This window comes from Coregonus clupeaformis, chromosome 29 (assembly GCF_020615455.1).
Source record: "Coregonus clupeaformis isolate EN_2021a chromosome 29, ASM2061545v1, whole genome shotgun sequence".
Classification (NCBI taxonomy): domain Eukaryota; kingdom Metazoa; phylum Chordata; class Actinopteri; order Salmoniformes; family Salmonidae; genus Coregonus; species Coregonus clupeaformis.
In genome coordinates, this window is record NC_059220.1 from 42612712 (window position 1) to 42626071 (window position 13360).

The following is a 13360-nucleotide window of genomic DNA, read 5'->3' on the forward strand; positions in this document are numbered from 1 at the left end:
TGGGCGTCCTAAAGCAAAAACAACCAACAAGTATGTGTTCGTGAGAGACTCACCTTTCCACAGAGGGTTCATATTAGTGTGTAGCCCAAACTGTTCGGACACTACAGACAGAAGTTGGCAGATCGGCGGTACCGACTTCAGACGAGTCCCATGACGCTTGTGGGGGTCGTAGTGCAAAACCACCGACGTGTTCGTGAGAGACTCACCTTTCCATAGAGGGGTCATATTAGTGTGTAGCCCAAACTGTTCGGACACTACAGACAGAAGTTGGCAGATCGGCGGTACCGACTTCAGACGAGTCCCATGACGCTTGTGGGGGTCGTAGCGCAAAACCACCGACGTGTTCGTGAGAGACTCACCTTTCCATAGAGGGGTCATAATAGTTTGTAGGCCAAACACTACAGACGTTTGTGAGAAGACTGATTTTTCGGGATTCCTCATTATCTGACAAACACCGCTGTAGCTCTGCCACCTTTCACCGCAGCTGCGGAAGAATCGGCGGATGCGGTTGATTGAGACGCAGCCCATGCAAAAAAATATATTTGGAATTAATTTTTATGGGGATATTTTTATTATGCTAATTAGATTTCAGTGGGGCCGCAGAAATTGACTCAAGGGTTAAGACCTTCTTGATAGGCCAACTAGTGATTTTACTCTGCACCTGCTGTTCTCATCACATAGTCTTGACCTCCTCCGAAGAGAGAGGAGCCAAATGACGTTTACGTGATGTTTTGTGAAAAGTGGGTGGATATCTAATTATTGAGCCAGTTACACTGTAAACCTCGAAGAACTTGAATCTTTACCAGGCAATTAACAATCCTGAACGATGACACCTATTCCAGTCAGCATTGGGGAGGGATAGGCCTAATTGTAATCTTCACCATGATAACTACCAACTTTAGACAATTTAATGCAATAGAAGGGTGGATTTATCAGCAGTGAAAAAGTGTATGTAAAGCAGGCCATTTTATTTCTGTCAAGGAAACACTGAAGATGCAAAATAGTGACATATAGAGAAACACAGAACTGTATAAACATGTACAGTGCTATGAAAAAGTATTTGCCCCCTTTCTAATTTTTTCTACATTTGTGATACTGAATGTTATCAGATCTTCAACCAGAACCTAATATTAGATAAAGGGAACATAAGTGAACAAATAACAACATTTTCAAATTTATTTCATAAGCAAAGTTATGCAACACCCAATTCCCCTGTGTGAAAAAGTAATTGCCCCCTTACACTCAATAACTGGTTGTGCCACCTTTAGCTGCAATGACTCCAACCAAACGCTTCCTGTAGTTGTTGATCAGTCTCTCACGTCGCTGTGGAGGAATTTTGGCCCACTCTTCCATGCAGAACTGCTTTAACTCCGTGACGTGTGGGTTTTCAAGCATGAACTGCTCGTTTCAAGTCCTGCCACATCATCTCAATTGGGATTAGGTCTGGACTTTGACTAGGCCATTCCAAAACTTCCAATTTGTTGCTTTTTAGCAATTTTCATGTAGACTTGATTGTGTGTTTTGGATCATTGTCTTGCTGCATGACCCAGCTGCGCTTCAGCTTCAGCTCACAGACAGATGGTCTGACATTCTCCTGTAGAATTCTCTGATACAGAGCAGAATTCATGGTTCCTTCTATTAAGGCAAGTCGTCCAGGTCCTGAGGCAGCAAAGCATCCCCAAACCATCACACAATATTTATGAAATAAATATGTAATTTGTGTGTTATTTGTTCACTTATGTTCCCTTTATCTAATATTAGGTTTTGGTTGAAGATCTGATAACATTCAGTATCACAAATATGCAAAAGTAGAGAAAATTAGAAAGGGGCCAAATACTTTTTCATAGCACTGTATTTAAACAGTCTGAATGTATAAACACTAGGGTTGGGCAGTATCCAGATTTTCATGTCATCATACAGTCCTTCTCTCATCCCGGGATTTACGGTACTACCGCCTTAGTACACAAGGGGGCGCCAAACTAATAGCGAATTTCAAGAGGCTGCTAGCTAAATATGCTAACAAGTGCAAACGAAAATAAACTACTTGCAAAGACAGGCAATCCAGCTCATAAAATTAAACAAGTATAGGTAGTAGCTACCGAATGTCATTTTTGGTGAGTTTGGACATTTACGAGCGAATGTAAACGAGAGACATTATGCAAATGAACAAAGTTTTGACGCATGCTTCTCATAAGGGAAAACAGCTAACTAGTAAGTTAAACAGCTGGACTCACAAGCTCCAGCTTTCTCCCATTGTGCTATTTACAAACAAACATGACTGGCTCAACTGTTCTGGGGAACTACGGTAAGCTTCATAATGTGACAGGTGAAATGAAGAACGCAATCTGTTTTATCGCCTAACATATTGCACAAGTTGACTGCAGGTATTAACTTAAAAAGAAGCTACAAATATTCAAGAAATAGTTTTGATGATATTGAAAAACCATCCCGTGGCTTTTTCCAAATACCCCGGTATACCGCCCAAGCACGGTGAGAAAATAAAACATTTTTAAAAAGCATTACTACAAAACCAAAATCCCTGACCTTTGCTGTATGACAATCGAGCATGCTATCTGCTGCATACTACATTTCTCTATGCTTTTTCTGAGAGTCAATGCATTCCTCATTCTTAAAGCCAGGATTTTTTCTGCCATTGAAATCCTTGGGCGGGTTGCCTAAATCCAAACTGTGAAAAAATATATATTCTTAGGGAGAGGAAATAACTTTTTGGAGGATGGAAAAATGTTTTCAGTGTAAACTTAAATGACTAAAACTAGATAAAGTATGTAGAAAATATAATGGACCTATATATTTTTTTATATTTCAGAACTAACGATCACCTAAAAAGGAAAAAAAATACAAATTCCAAAAACAATGAATTTAGCAGTATAGATTTAGTTGAGCAAAAGAACACTGCATTAGCAATGGCAAAATGCATAGAACTGCAGGAAATTTGCTTTAAAAAGGTAGACTCAGCTAAATGACGTTGCCACGAGCAGCAGCGCAGATAGAGATGAGCGAGATGAAAGACTTTTCTCACACAGTCACACACAGTATGTGCACGAGTTCGCTTCACACTCTTACAGCGTGGGAGCCACGGGACCAAAAGAGAGGAAATTGACCCACTCTGCTGTTTACTTTCTGCATCTACGTCATATCGCTGAGTCTACCTTTAAAACTGCAACATTTATCAGCTGCATGGCAAAATGTGTAGAATTGCTGGAAATTAGCTTAAATGCAAAAGATATGCTACAATGCCAAGATGGGGAAATTCAGCCGCACCGACAGCCTAACCGCGCCCCTGCTACGCCCCCAGCCATGTCTACCACCTAAGCCCCTTTTTGATACAGGAAACCCCTGCTTAAAGCCAAGATGTTCACAAACTACAATATTACCTCTTTCTGTCTCTCTCTTTACATACTGTTCCAATCCAGACATCGCTTTGTGTCAATGTTCTTGCAAGTTACCTGGCACTGCTGACGACAAACAAGTAACATTGATAAGAGAGGAAATGCATAGAGCACTTAAATAGAGCAACCTATCGTATACACACCGATATGTGTTTTGTATTTCTATTCTAAGTAAGAAAAGGTAATCGTTTTTTAGTTCACAGCATTATTAGAGTTCTATACCCAATTTAACGAAAATCCATTCAAACTCAATAACATTTTAGGAGGTATTTTCTATCTTCACAAATATTTTGTAATAAAACCAATGACTAAGAGGATTAATTTAACATAAAAGGTATCTGTATCATATCTATTTTATTGACTCAACAATATATAGGAAAGATGTATCATTCTTGTTTTAGAGGAGAATTAGGCTTATACTGCTGAACACCGGACTGTATATTAAAGTAGCTGTGATAACGCCAGTCACAGACAGTCCTGTATGGTAACTGTACCTTGCCAAATCATCACTGTGTGAAGACTTGTTCAGGAGATCATCTTTCTCATTGCCTAGTGTGGGTTAATGACCATTCATAACCATTATTTCACCACATACCGCATTCAGCAGCATGTAAACTAACAGGATCTCAATCACTTCAAATCGCCAAGTCCAGTCTAAATGTAGTTCTGAGAAATCATCGTCCCCAGAACTTTATGATCAGTGTAGTGATATTATAACACGCACCTTTAACCAAGTTGTTCCAGTGGTGGTTATTAGGCTAACTGTTTGGCCTTTGCAGCTTTTTACACTTGAGGCTAGTTGTTTTGCTGCCCGGAATCAGAGATGAGGTAGACACCAAGTGGGATATAATGTTAACGTTCTTAATGTGCACAGAATTGGAGCATGCTTAAAGATTTGAACTCCACCACGTCTAACTAACAGACTGGTCATTTGGGAACATCCAGTTGGAGGGGATGTAATTTGGGGTATGGTTTGTAATTACTTCAGTGATTTGTAAAAGTGTTCTGTACAGTAAACATTTTTGATGAAGTGCAACGATGAGAGCTGTGGATTTCTTGATTGTTTTGTTAAAATGTTTGGTTTCCTTTCTTTAAGAAATAAAAATGGTATTAAATCTTCATTGTGTGATTCCAGCCAGGATGGTGGGGATAGATATTTCCCAATAATAGATCAAATCCTAATAATAACCTAGACTACAAGTATACAAAAAAGCTTGATTTGTCATGTTCAGACACACGAAAGCAGATCCACTGCTGTAAAGTATGATTTCAAACCTATCTGGCAACAGTGAGCATGGAAATGGCACCATTTTGAAGGCTATTCAAAACCTTAAGGTGAGATGGGGGCATATGAGGTTACTAAGCCCCAGCTCAGTGCTGTGCCTGAGGGAGCAGGACATCTCCAGAGGGAACATCTGCCATGTACTGCCAAATTACTTGATTCACACCCACAAACACACATCAAGTGTGTATGTTTCTTTCATGAGATCAAAATACACAGCCTACAAAAGACGGCATGGGAACAAATATTCTTCCCCATGACAAGGGAATAATTGTGGGCTCAGTTACTGTGTGAAACACAATCCCTCACAAGAGGGAACCATGCACAATATATCAAAATATTATGTAGGCTCAGGCTGTCACATTGATATTATGCAATGAGGTGCCCAGGGAGAGGCAAACCTACTACTGTTAAGTTAGTCAATGTTGAGGGCAGTCTAGACCATGAAGGAGATACTTGCTGAGGAAAACCTACTTTGAGTTAGTCAATGTTGAGGCCATGGCATCTTGTCTAGACCATAAACCGTGAGAGTAACTTAGGAAATTCAGCGCAGGTGCACCAACTACAGGCAGCACCACACGGGTTCAGTCTCCTCGCCAGAGGCTGTCTGGAATGATGGATCATGGGGAACACCTATCTGAGCGTTCATTTGTCTGATTCCCCTAGCAGCCAGTCACTTCAGCTCTAGTGGTTTGACAGCTGTTGACAGTTATTGAGGTTGGAGGTACAGTGCTGGTGGAGTAGCTGGTGGATTGACCCTTTGCTCTACAGCCGCAACATTCTACCACTCCAGCCAATTGAGACAGATTAGTCTGAAATGGGCACTACATTACAGACGGCTCATTTGCACTGACAAACAATGACGGACCACCACAGTGCACCCTGGGATGCAGCTTTTCACTATATAGTTAGAAATAATGAATTAAGTTGTACCACACAGAGGGCAAAAGAGAACGTTTACTTCCAAGTAGGGGTCAGTTTAAATAACAACATCCTGCAATAACAAATCTCAGCCATAAGATGGTGGCAGTGCACCAAAACAAATGTCACATGACCCAGGGTCAAAAGGGAACCAGCCTCAGAGGCCACTCCTTCACCACAAAGTTCAAAAAGCTAACGAACATAGACATCATTATTGTGTTTTGGAAGGCTCTACGGCTGTCATACAGATAGGAACACTGTCTACCTTTCTAGTTGACATAGGCTACATCACATTTCCAGGAAAACAATCTGTGCCACCAAGTCTGATATGAGAGGATCTATGGTGCCTACCTGTAGGTAGAGTGCCTGGTGCCCGGCCAGCGACTCACCCAAGGGAACCACCACCTTCTCCAGGCTGCGCTGGTGGGAGTGGGCCTGGATGTCAGGGCTCTCTTCAGACCGCAGCTCAATGTGGGAGATCAGAAGGTTGGATATGACTTGCTGCACAGACTGTGGAGGAAGACACAGTCAGGAGTGAGTTGATAGATTTCTAGGAAGTAGGCAATTTGGGTGATAATACTACATAATGTGAATACTATTGAGGTGGAATATAATTTATGTACTCTTGTAAATGGTTGAGGTGGTACATCATTACATAATGTCAGTGCATAATGTCATGTTAGTCCATTGAACACATTTTTGTAAGCGTCATAAGGTCAAAATAATAGTGGTAAACATCCTCAGAGTGCTGTGGAAGAGGCTGTGCTGCTCACCTTCGTGTCTCCACCTGGCGTGGCGCTGAGTGCCAGGATGCGAAACTGTTGAGTCTGGCTCCCCAACTGTCTCACCACCTGAGGAGAGAAGCAGTCACAACATGCTATTATTCCTGCAATTTAACTGTCATTAGAGAATAGCTTTAAGGAGTCACAAAAACAATATCTGAGAAATAACATGGCGGCTTGATTGGAGGTATTTTTCTCATGAGGTGTCTCTTAAACAGGCACCTCTGTGCTGTTGATATTTATTGCTGCCATCTCACTGCCAAATGAGGACCACAATGAAAATAAGCCTCTGGGCTTTATTGTGTTTTTTTTTATGCATGTCATTTTGTCACCTGCTCAACCAGCCTACTACTTTTAATATTCTAATAAATTCTATCAATCAATCGATTCCTCTGGTGGTAACTGGTGCCAGTATCAGTTATTGAACAGTGGTGAAATAGCTTAACGACCTCTGATCTGTAATGGTGCATTACATAAATGTAAAGCTCAACACAAACTTCCTTGGTTAAAGCAGAAACATTCTCAGGTATGGTTAAGTGTTAGATACCTGGCAATAGGCATGATTCCCCAGTGCCTTGTGAGCCTCGTCAATCACCACACACCTGACCTGCAGCGCGGGGCAGGTGTCTCGAGACAGGTCGTTCACCAACACCTGGGGAGTGAGGAAGAAGATGCGCCTGGACCTCCACAGTTCCTGCCTCTGCTGAGCCTGCGTGCTCCCTGGTGGAAAAGGAATGGAAATGTCAGACAAGACATGTTTTATAGCCTTCCCATGGCCCTGTTTAAACACTTTTAAGATACATGTGTGGCAACTTACCTGTCAACTCTGCCATGTGTGTCTGTGGAATACCCATCACTTTGTAGCACGCTTCTATTTGTTGTGCCACCAGCGGTTTTGTTGGTGCCATGAAAACTATCTTTCCAGATGGATACCATCGATAAAAGTTGTACATTACCACAGCAGCAATGAAAGTCTTGCCCAGGCCAGTGGGGAGGCATACCAGCGTGTTCTGGAATAAAGCTGCCTCTGATATCTTTAGTTGGTAGTCCCTTATGGGATAGTTGGTGGGGTAGATCCATACCTTTGCAGAGGAGCTGTCAAGGCCAGGGAAGTCTTTGTAATATGTTGATCCACTTGAGCTTATCTGTGTGAGACAAGTGCTCTCAACATTTGTTGTGTGTTCACTATGTTGTCCAAAGTTTCCATCAATTTGCAAAGATTTTTCTGCCTCGTAAACAGCAACTACCATTAAATCATCATCTTCATCAGCAGCAACCTCCTCGACATCTCTCATATTGCTGTCAACTGTGGACCCCTGACCAAATTCACCCCATAGCGAGTTACGGAGCACCGGGGGCGGCAAAGTTATATCATTCGCCCTCTTCTGAGTCTTGACAGAGGCTGCTGTGCTGCTGCTGTTTGGGGTTGTTTTTCGCCGTCCAGCAGACTTCTTTACATTATTCTTTTGACTAATCTTTTGCGGAACCGATGCTCCCCAAGTCTGGAACAAAGTCATTTGGTTCACACCACTCATTTTCGCGTGTGGCGTAGATTTTTAGCAAGAAGCCATGCGGAGACCGGACAGCCAAAGATTTTTGGACAGCAGTGGCGGTACGACATTTGCAAAAATAAGTATATCCGGGGTCGCTCATATATTTTTCAAAATAAACACCAATAACGACATAAACACGCAGAAATTACTAATATCTTTGAATAGTTAAAGCAAAACAATTTGTTTTTCATATATTGCTAATACAGACGAGTTTGCAACTTCTAATGAGATTTTGATAGATATTTTCAATTACAGATTTCATGAAGGGACTTTTAATTTTCAGTTCACGTGGTTGTGACACCGGAAAAGGAACAGAAGTCGGTTTATTTCCCGCGAACTTTGCATCGTTACCATAGCAATGGATGGAAGCGAGTGGATTTTCATACGTTTTCAGGTAAAAGCAGCTAGCTAGCTAACTAACTGACGTCTCCAAACAAAGACTGCTCGTTTGCTTATCGTAGCTAGCTAGCTACGTGTTGTCTTGCTACTATAGCTGCGTGCATGTTGCTAGAAAGCAGATTCAAAGCTAACTTTAGCTAGTGTTGGCTGAAGGCAGCAGCAACTGAGTATATGATGCTTTCTAGCTAAATACAGTACTGTAGCTAGCTACGGTCTCTGTTGTACAGGGTTGTATGCACACATTGTATGTAGCTAGCCTTTTATGAATAGTGTAGATTCCCTGTGTGTGAATGTACTCTGCCAAACGGTCTGGACCTTTATGGCACAGTAGGAAAGTGTACAACATGCTCTGTAACATACAGTACAGTAGCTAACGTTAGTTGCTTGTTCATGCCCTAGCTGTACCCCTCTTGCTCTAAAGGGTAGATTATCCCTGAAGCCTCCTTCATTTGATGGAAGTGTTTCCATTTGCATTGGGAATAGAGGCTTCTCCGGAGAGGTGGAATAATGTGGTCAATGGCCATCCTGTATACAACAGCCCCTGCCAAGAGGTCTGGAGGGACCTTCATGGCAGAGGTAGTAATATGCTCTCCCTGTTCCTGAAGGGTTGTTGGTTCAAACTCCGCTCCAGTTGTCAATTGCTACACTACTACTAGCTAACAAGTTTAATGTCACCAGGTTTTGTAGCTAACACTAACACACAGTGGTTACCTCATCCCCCAGGCACACGCTCGTGGATATCTGGTGAGAAAGGAGATCAACTGTGCGCGTTCAGAGTTTGAGGACATTGTGAGAGATATCGACGGAGACGTGAACCATTTAGACTGGAAGGGGAACATAACTGCCATTCCTCACTTCAAAGACATTGTAAGTATTTTAGGGTTTCAAACTAAATGTTATTGGACGTGTACACATATTTTGCAGATGTAATCGCGGATGTAGCGAAACGCTTACAGTGCATTCGGAAAGTATTCAGACCCCTTGACTTTTTCCACATTTTGTTATGTTACAGCCTTATTCTAAAATGGATTAAATTGTTATTTTTCCCTCATCAATCTACACACAATATTCGATAATGACAAAGCAAAAACAGGTTTAGACATTTTTGCAAATGTATTACAAAGTAAACTGAAATCACATTTACACAAGTATTCAGACCCTTTACTCAGTACTTTGTTGAAGCACCTTTGACAGTGATTACAGCCTTGAGTCTTCTTGGGTATGATGCTACAAGCTTGGCACACCTGTATTTTGGGAGTGTCTCCCATTCTTCTCTGCAGATCCTCTCAAGCTCTGTCAGTTTGGATGGGGAGCGTTGCTGCACAGATATTTTCAGGTCTCTCCAGAGATGTTAGATCGGGTTCAAGTCCGGGCTCTAGCTGGGCCACTCAAGGACATTCAGAGACTTGTCCCGAAGCCACTCCTGCGTTGTCTTGGCTGTGTGCTTAGGGCCGTTCGCCCCAGTCTGAGGTCCTGAGTGCTCTGGAACAGGTTATCATCAAGGATCTCTCTGTACTTTGCTCCATTCATCTTTCCCTCGATCCTGACTAGTCTCCCAGTCCCTGCCGCTGAAAAACATCCCCACAGCATTATGCTGCCACCGCTATGTATCACCGTAGGGATGGTGCCAGGTTTCCTCCAGACGTGATGCTTGGCATTCAGGCCAAAGAGTTCAATCTTGGTTTCATCAGACCAGAGAATCTTGTTTCTCATGGTCTGAGAGTCAATTAGGTGCCTTTTCGTAAACTCCAAGTGGACTGTCATGTGCCTTTTACTGAGGAGTGGCTTCCTTCTGTCCACTCTACCATAAAGGCCTGATTGGTGGAGTGCTGCAGAGATTGTTGTCCTTCTGGAAGGTTCTACCATCTCCACAGAGGAACTCTGGAGCTCTGTCAGAGTAACCATTGGGTTCTTGGTCACCTCCCTGACCAAGGCCCTTCTCCCCCGATTGCGCAGTTTGGCCGGGCGGCCAGCTCTAGCAAGAGTCTTTGTGGTTCCAAACTTCTTCCATTTAAAAATGATGGAGGCCACGGTGTTCTTGGGGAAATTCAATGCTGCAGACATTTTTTGGTACACTTCCATAGATCTGTGCCTAGACACAATCCTGTCTCGGCGCTCTACGGACAATTCATTCGACCCCATGGCTTGGTTTTTGCTCTGACATGCACTGTCAACTGTGGGACCTTATATAGACAGGTGTGTGCCTTTCCAAATCATGTTCAATGAACTGAATTTACCACAGGTGGACTCCATTCAAGTTGTGGAAACATCTCAAGGATGATCAATGGAAACAGGATGCACCTTTCAAGTCTCATAGCAAAGGGTCTGAATACTTATGTAAATAAGGTATTTCCGTTTTTTATATTTAATACATTCGCAAAAATGTCTAAGTCTGATTTTGCTTTGTCATTATGGGTTATTGTGTGTAGATTGATGAGATTTTTCATTTATTTTTTGATCCATTTTAGAATAAGGCTATAACGTAACAAAATGTGGAAAAAGTCAAGGGTTATGAATACTTTCCGAATGCACTGGATGTTCCTAGATTCAACAGTGCAGTAATAGCTAACAATACAAAACAATACACAAACAAACAAAAGCAACTAAGAAATATAGAAATATTAGAATGAGCCATGTCAGAGTCTGGAATATAAATATGTATATGATGGTGTGTATAGACATTATGGACAGGATATGAATAGAAAAGGTGTGTACAGCAGTAGTTATAAAGGATGAGCCTTCACTAGAATACAGTATATACATATGAAGTGGGTAAAACAATATGTAAACATTATTAAAGTGACCAGTGTTCAATGACTATGTACATAGGGCAGCAGTCTCTAAGGTGAAGGGTGGAGTACCGGGTGGTAGCCGGCTAGTAACAGTGACTAAAGTTCAGGGCAGGGTACTGGGCGGAGGCTGGCTATTGGTGACTATTTAACAGTCGGATGGCCTGAAAATAGAAGCTGTTTTTCAACCTCTCGGTCCCAGCTTTGATGCACCTGTACTGTCTCCACCTTCTAGATGGTAACGGGGTGAACAAGCCATGGCTCAGGTGGCTGAAGTCCTTGATGAGTTTGCCCTTCTCTCGAAGACCATAAGTTCTGCTTGTCATTTTCTGCACAGTTGTGTATCTAACAAATGTTATTGTACTCTACCATACAGGATGGCCCATTGCAAAACTCTGGTATCTTCACCAAAAAACATGCGGAAGAAGCACCAGACAGGGAAAGCCATCCTCTGGAGCAGCCAGGGGAGAGAAAAGGGGCACAGCTTATGTCAGATAGGATAGAACCAGAGAGAGACGACCCCCACAGCCATGGACTAGCATCCATCTCCAGGGGCTCCTCCAGTCCTCCTTCTTTTCCACCTGGGGGTGAGGGGGAGACTGAGAGCAGTCAGGGGGAGCTGCTGGATGGAGGAGGCATGCTGGAGAGCACAGGGGGTGCGACCACTGTCTGGAGCAGTCTGGGTCTAGATGTGAGCTATGGTCGTTTTCAGAAAGGTAAAGTGTGCGTGGATCAAATCAAAGTTTATTGGTCGCGTACACAGATTTGTGTGTGTGTGAATCCAAAGATTTGAAAGATCTTTCTCTCTCTGATGCTTGTTTTTAGAAACGTTATACTAATTGTTTTTAGGTCATGTAAGTTAATGACTTGTTCTGAACGTGTCTGGCCTTTCCCAGGTTCCCAGCAGTGGCGTAGTCTGGGCCAGGACGTGCCCCATACCCCTGAAGCCTTGCAGCTACACAGGAACACTCTGACCATGGAGATGCTGTGGCTTCAACAAGCTATTGCCAGCCGTAAAAAAGTGAAAGCCGTTTTCTCTAATATTATGTCATTGTCGCATCGTTTTCATTGATTGTGTTGAAGAATAAGACCAATATTCAATGCAAGGTTAACAATTACATTCTCTCTCTCTCTCTCTCTCTCTCTCTTTCTCTTTCTCTTTCTCTTGCTCTCAGTACCTGTCACTGAAAGAGAGACTGAATATGTCCTAATGGCAGAGGACCAAGGAGAGGATGTTGCTCTAAACTGGACATTGATTTGTAGGACTGAATCTTTCCCCATGTTGATAAATGAAATTATGTAAGGATAAATTAAATGATACCCCTCCCGGTCGGGGATAGCTAGATTAATTTATTTGGTATCTGATTATTTATGTATCACATTTTTGGGGTATTTATTCAAGATGTGTATGAGTGGCACAGAGTGAATGTTTGGGGAAACATATATTATTAATAAAGTTTATGTTTGTAAGTATCCATTGACGACATGTTTTTTAATAATAATACTTACGTTGTTGCTATCAGTGCTACATTTGATGTTGCTTCCTTACGTTGTTGCTATCAGTGCTACATGTGATGTTACTTCCTTATGTTGTTGCTATCAGTGCTACATGTGATGTTACTTCCTTATGTTGTTGCTATCAGTGCTACATGTGATGTTACTTCACGTCACTACTATTGTCTTCATCGCTGCATAACTATGGTGATCTCCATTGTTTTCAAACAAGTTATGGGAGAGATTCAAGGGAATTCCTGCTGCCTTTAGTTTATCTCAGGTGATTCACACAAGCTCATATTTCCCATTGAGACCACATAGTCAACACAATCATTAAAGTGCAGTTATATTATTCAACATACTGTTCTTGTCTGTGTGGATATCGTCAACACAAAAGCTGCTTTCTTGACAGCCCATAAAAGGTCAAGCAAGGGAGACTGTTTGAAATGGACGTATGGAAATGGTGTTCCTAGTCCCTCGAGTCAACTCCCAGAGCATTAACCTCTATTGTAGAGGGGTTATCCCTGAGCTTTAACTACTGTTTCAGTTGTACATACTACAGAACTAGCATTAGGCTTTACTTGTGAATTTGACCCTGTAGATTCAACAGGCTTTGTATGTTTGTTTTTTTAAAAGACGATGCATAGGAGGTTTATCTTATTTATTCAGCTTACAACACTGTCCCCACTCTCCCTCTTTTGTTGTCCTTCGTTGCTGCTGATGGTTTTGC

The 13360-nt window shown here is 42.2% G+C and overlaps 2 protein-coding genes across 8 annotated transcripts in view; one reads left to right on the top strand and one right to left on the bottom strand.

The window, feature by feature from the left end:
- The window catches only part of fancm (FA complementation group M), a 95711-nt gene extending 87582 nt beyond the window's left edge, over nucleotides 1-8129 (bottom strand). For all 5 annotated transcript variants that reach the window (XM_041855561.2, XM_041855560.2, XM_041855559.2 and 2 more), the window contains exons 1-4: nucleotides 7213-8129; nucleotides 6943-7115; nucleotides 6387-6464; nucleotides 5965-6123 (exon numbers count right to left, since the gene is read on the bottom strand). In XM_041855561.2, coding sequence (XP_041711495.2) covers nucleotides 5965-6123; nucleotides 6387-6464; nucleotides 6943-7115; nucleotides 7213-7930 — 1128 coding nt within the window. In that variant the 5' untranslated portion in view covers nucleotides 7931-8129. The remainder of the gene's footprint in view (nucleotides 1-5964; nucleotides 6124-6386; nucleotides 6465-6942; nucleotides 7116-7212) is intronic.
- A 94-nt stretch (nucleotides 8130-8223) lies between these two features.
- iqcc (IQ motif containing C) lies at nucleotides 8224-12990 on the top strand. Of its 3 annotated transcripts, none has more exons than XM_041855565.2 (5): nucleotides 8224-8342; nucleotides 9071-9214; nucleotides 11513-11852; nucleotides 12033-12157; nucleotides 12312-12985. In XM_041855565.2, the coding sequence occupies exons 1-5, from the start codon at nucleotides 8307-8309 to the stop codon at nucleotides 12345-12347; spliced, it is 681 nt and encodes a 226-aa protein (XP_041711499.1). In that variant the 5' UTR covers nucleotides 8224-8306; the 3' UTR covers nucleotides 12348-12985. The 3 variants fall into 3 exon arrangements, with proteins under 3 accessions (XP_041711499.1, XP_041711500.1, XP_041711498.1); XM_041855566.1 differs by lacking the exon at nucleotides 8224-8342 and adding an exon at nucleotides 8395-8923 and having other exon boundaries at nucleotides 11513-11827; nucleotides 12312-12990; XM_041855564.2 differs by lacking the exon at nucleotides 8224-8342 and adding an exon at nucleotides 8403-8923 and having other exon boundaries at nucleotides 12312-12987.
- The last annotated feature ends 370 nt before the right edge of the window (nucleotides 12991-13360 follow it).

Coding starts and splice junctions, on each gene's coding strand:
- iqcc (XM_041855564.2), top strand. CDS start 8,855: ATGTGGTCAATGGCCATCCTGTATACAACAGCCCCTGCCAAGAGGTCT. Junction 11,853..12,032: donor CTATGGTCGTTTTCAGAAAG/GTAAAGTGTGCG, acceptor GGCCTTTCCCAG/GTTCCCAGCAGTGGCGTAGT. Junction 12,158..12,311: donor CTATTGCCAGCCGTAAAAAA/GTGAAAGCCGTT, acceptor TCTTGCTCTCAG/TACCTGTCACTGAAAGAGAG.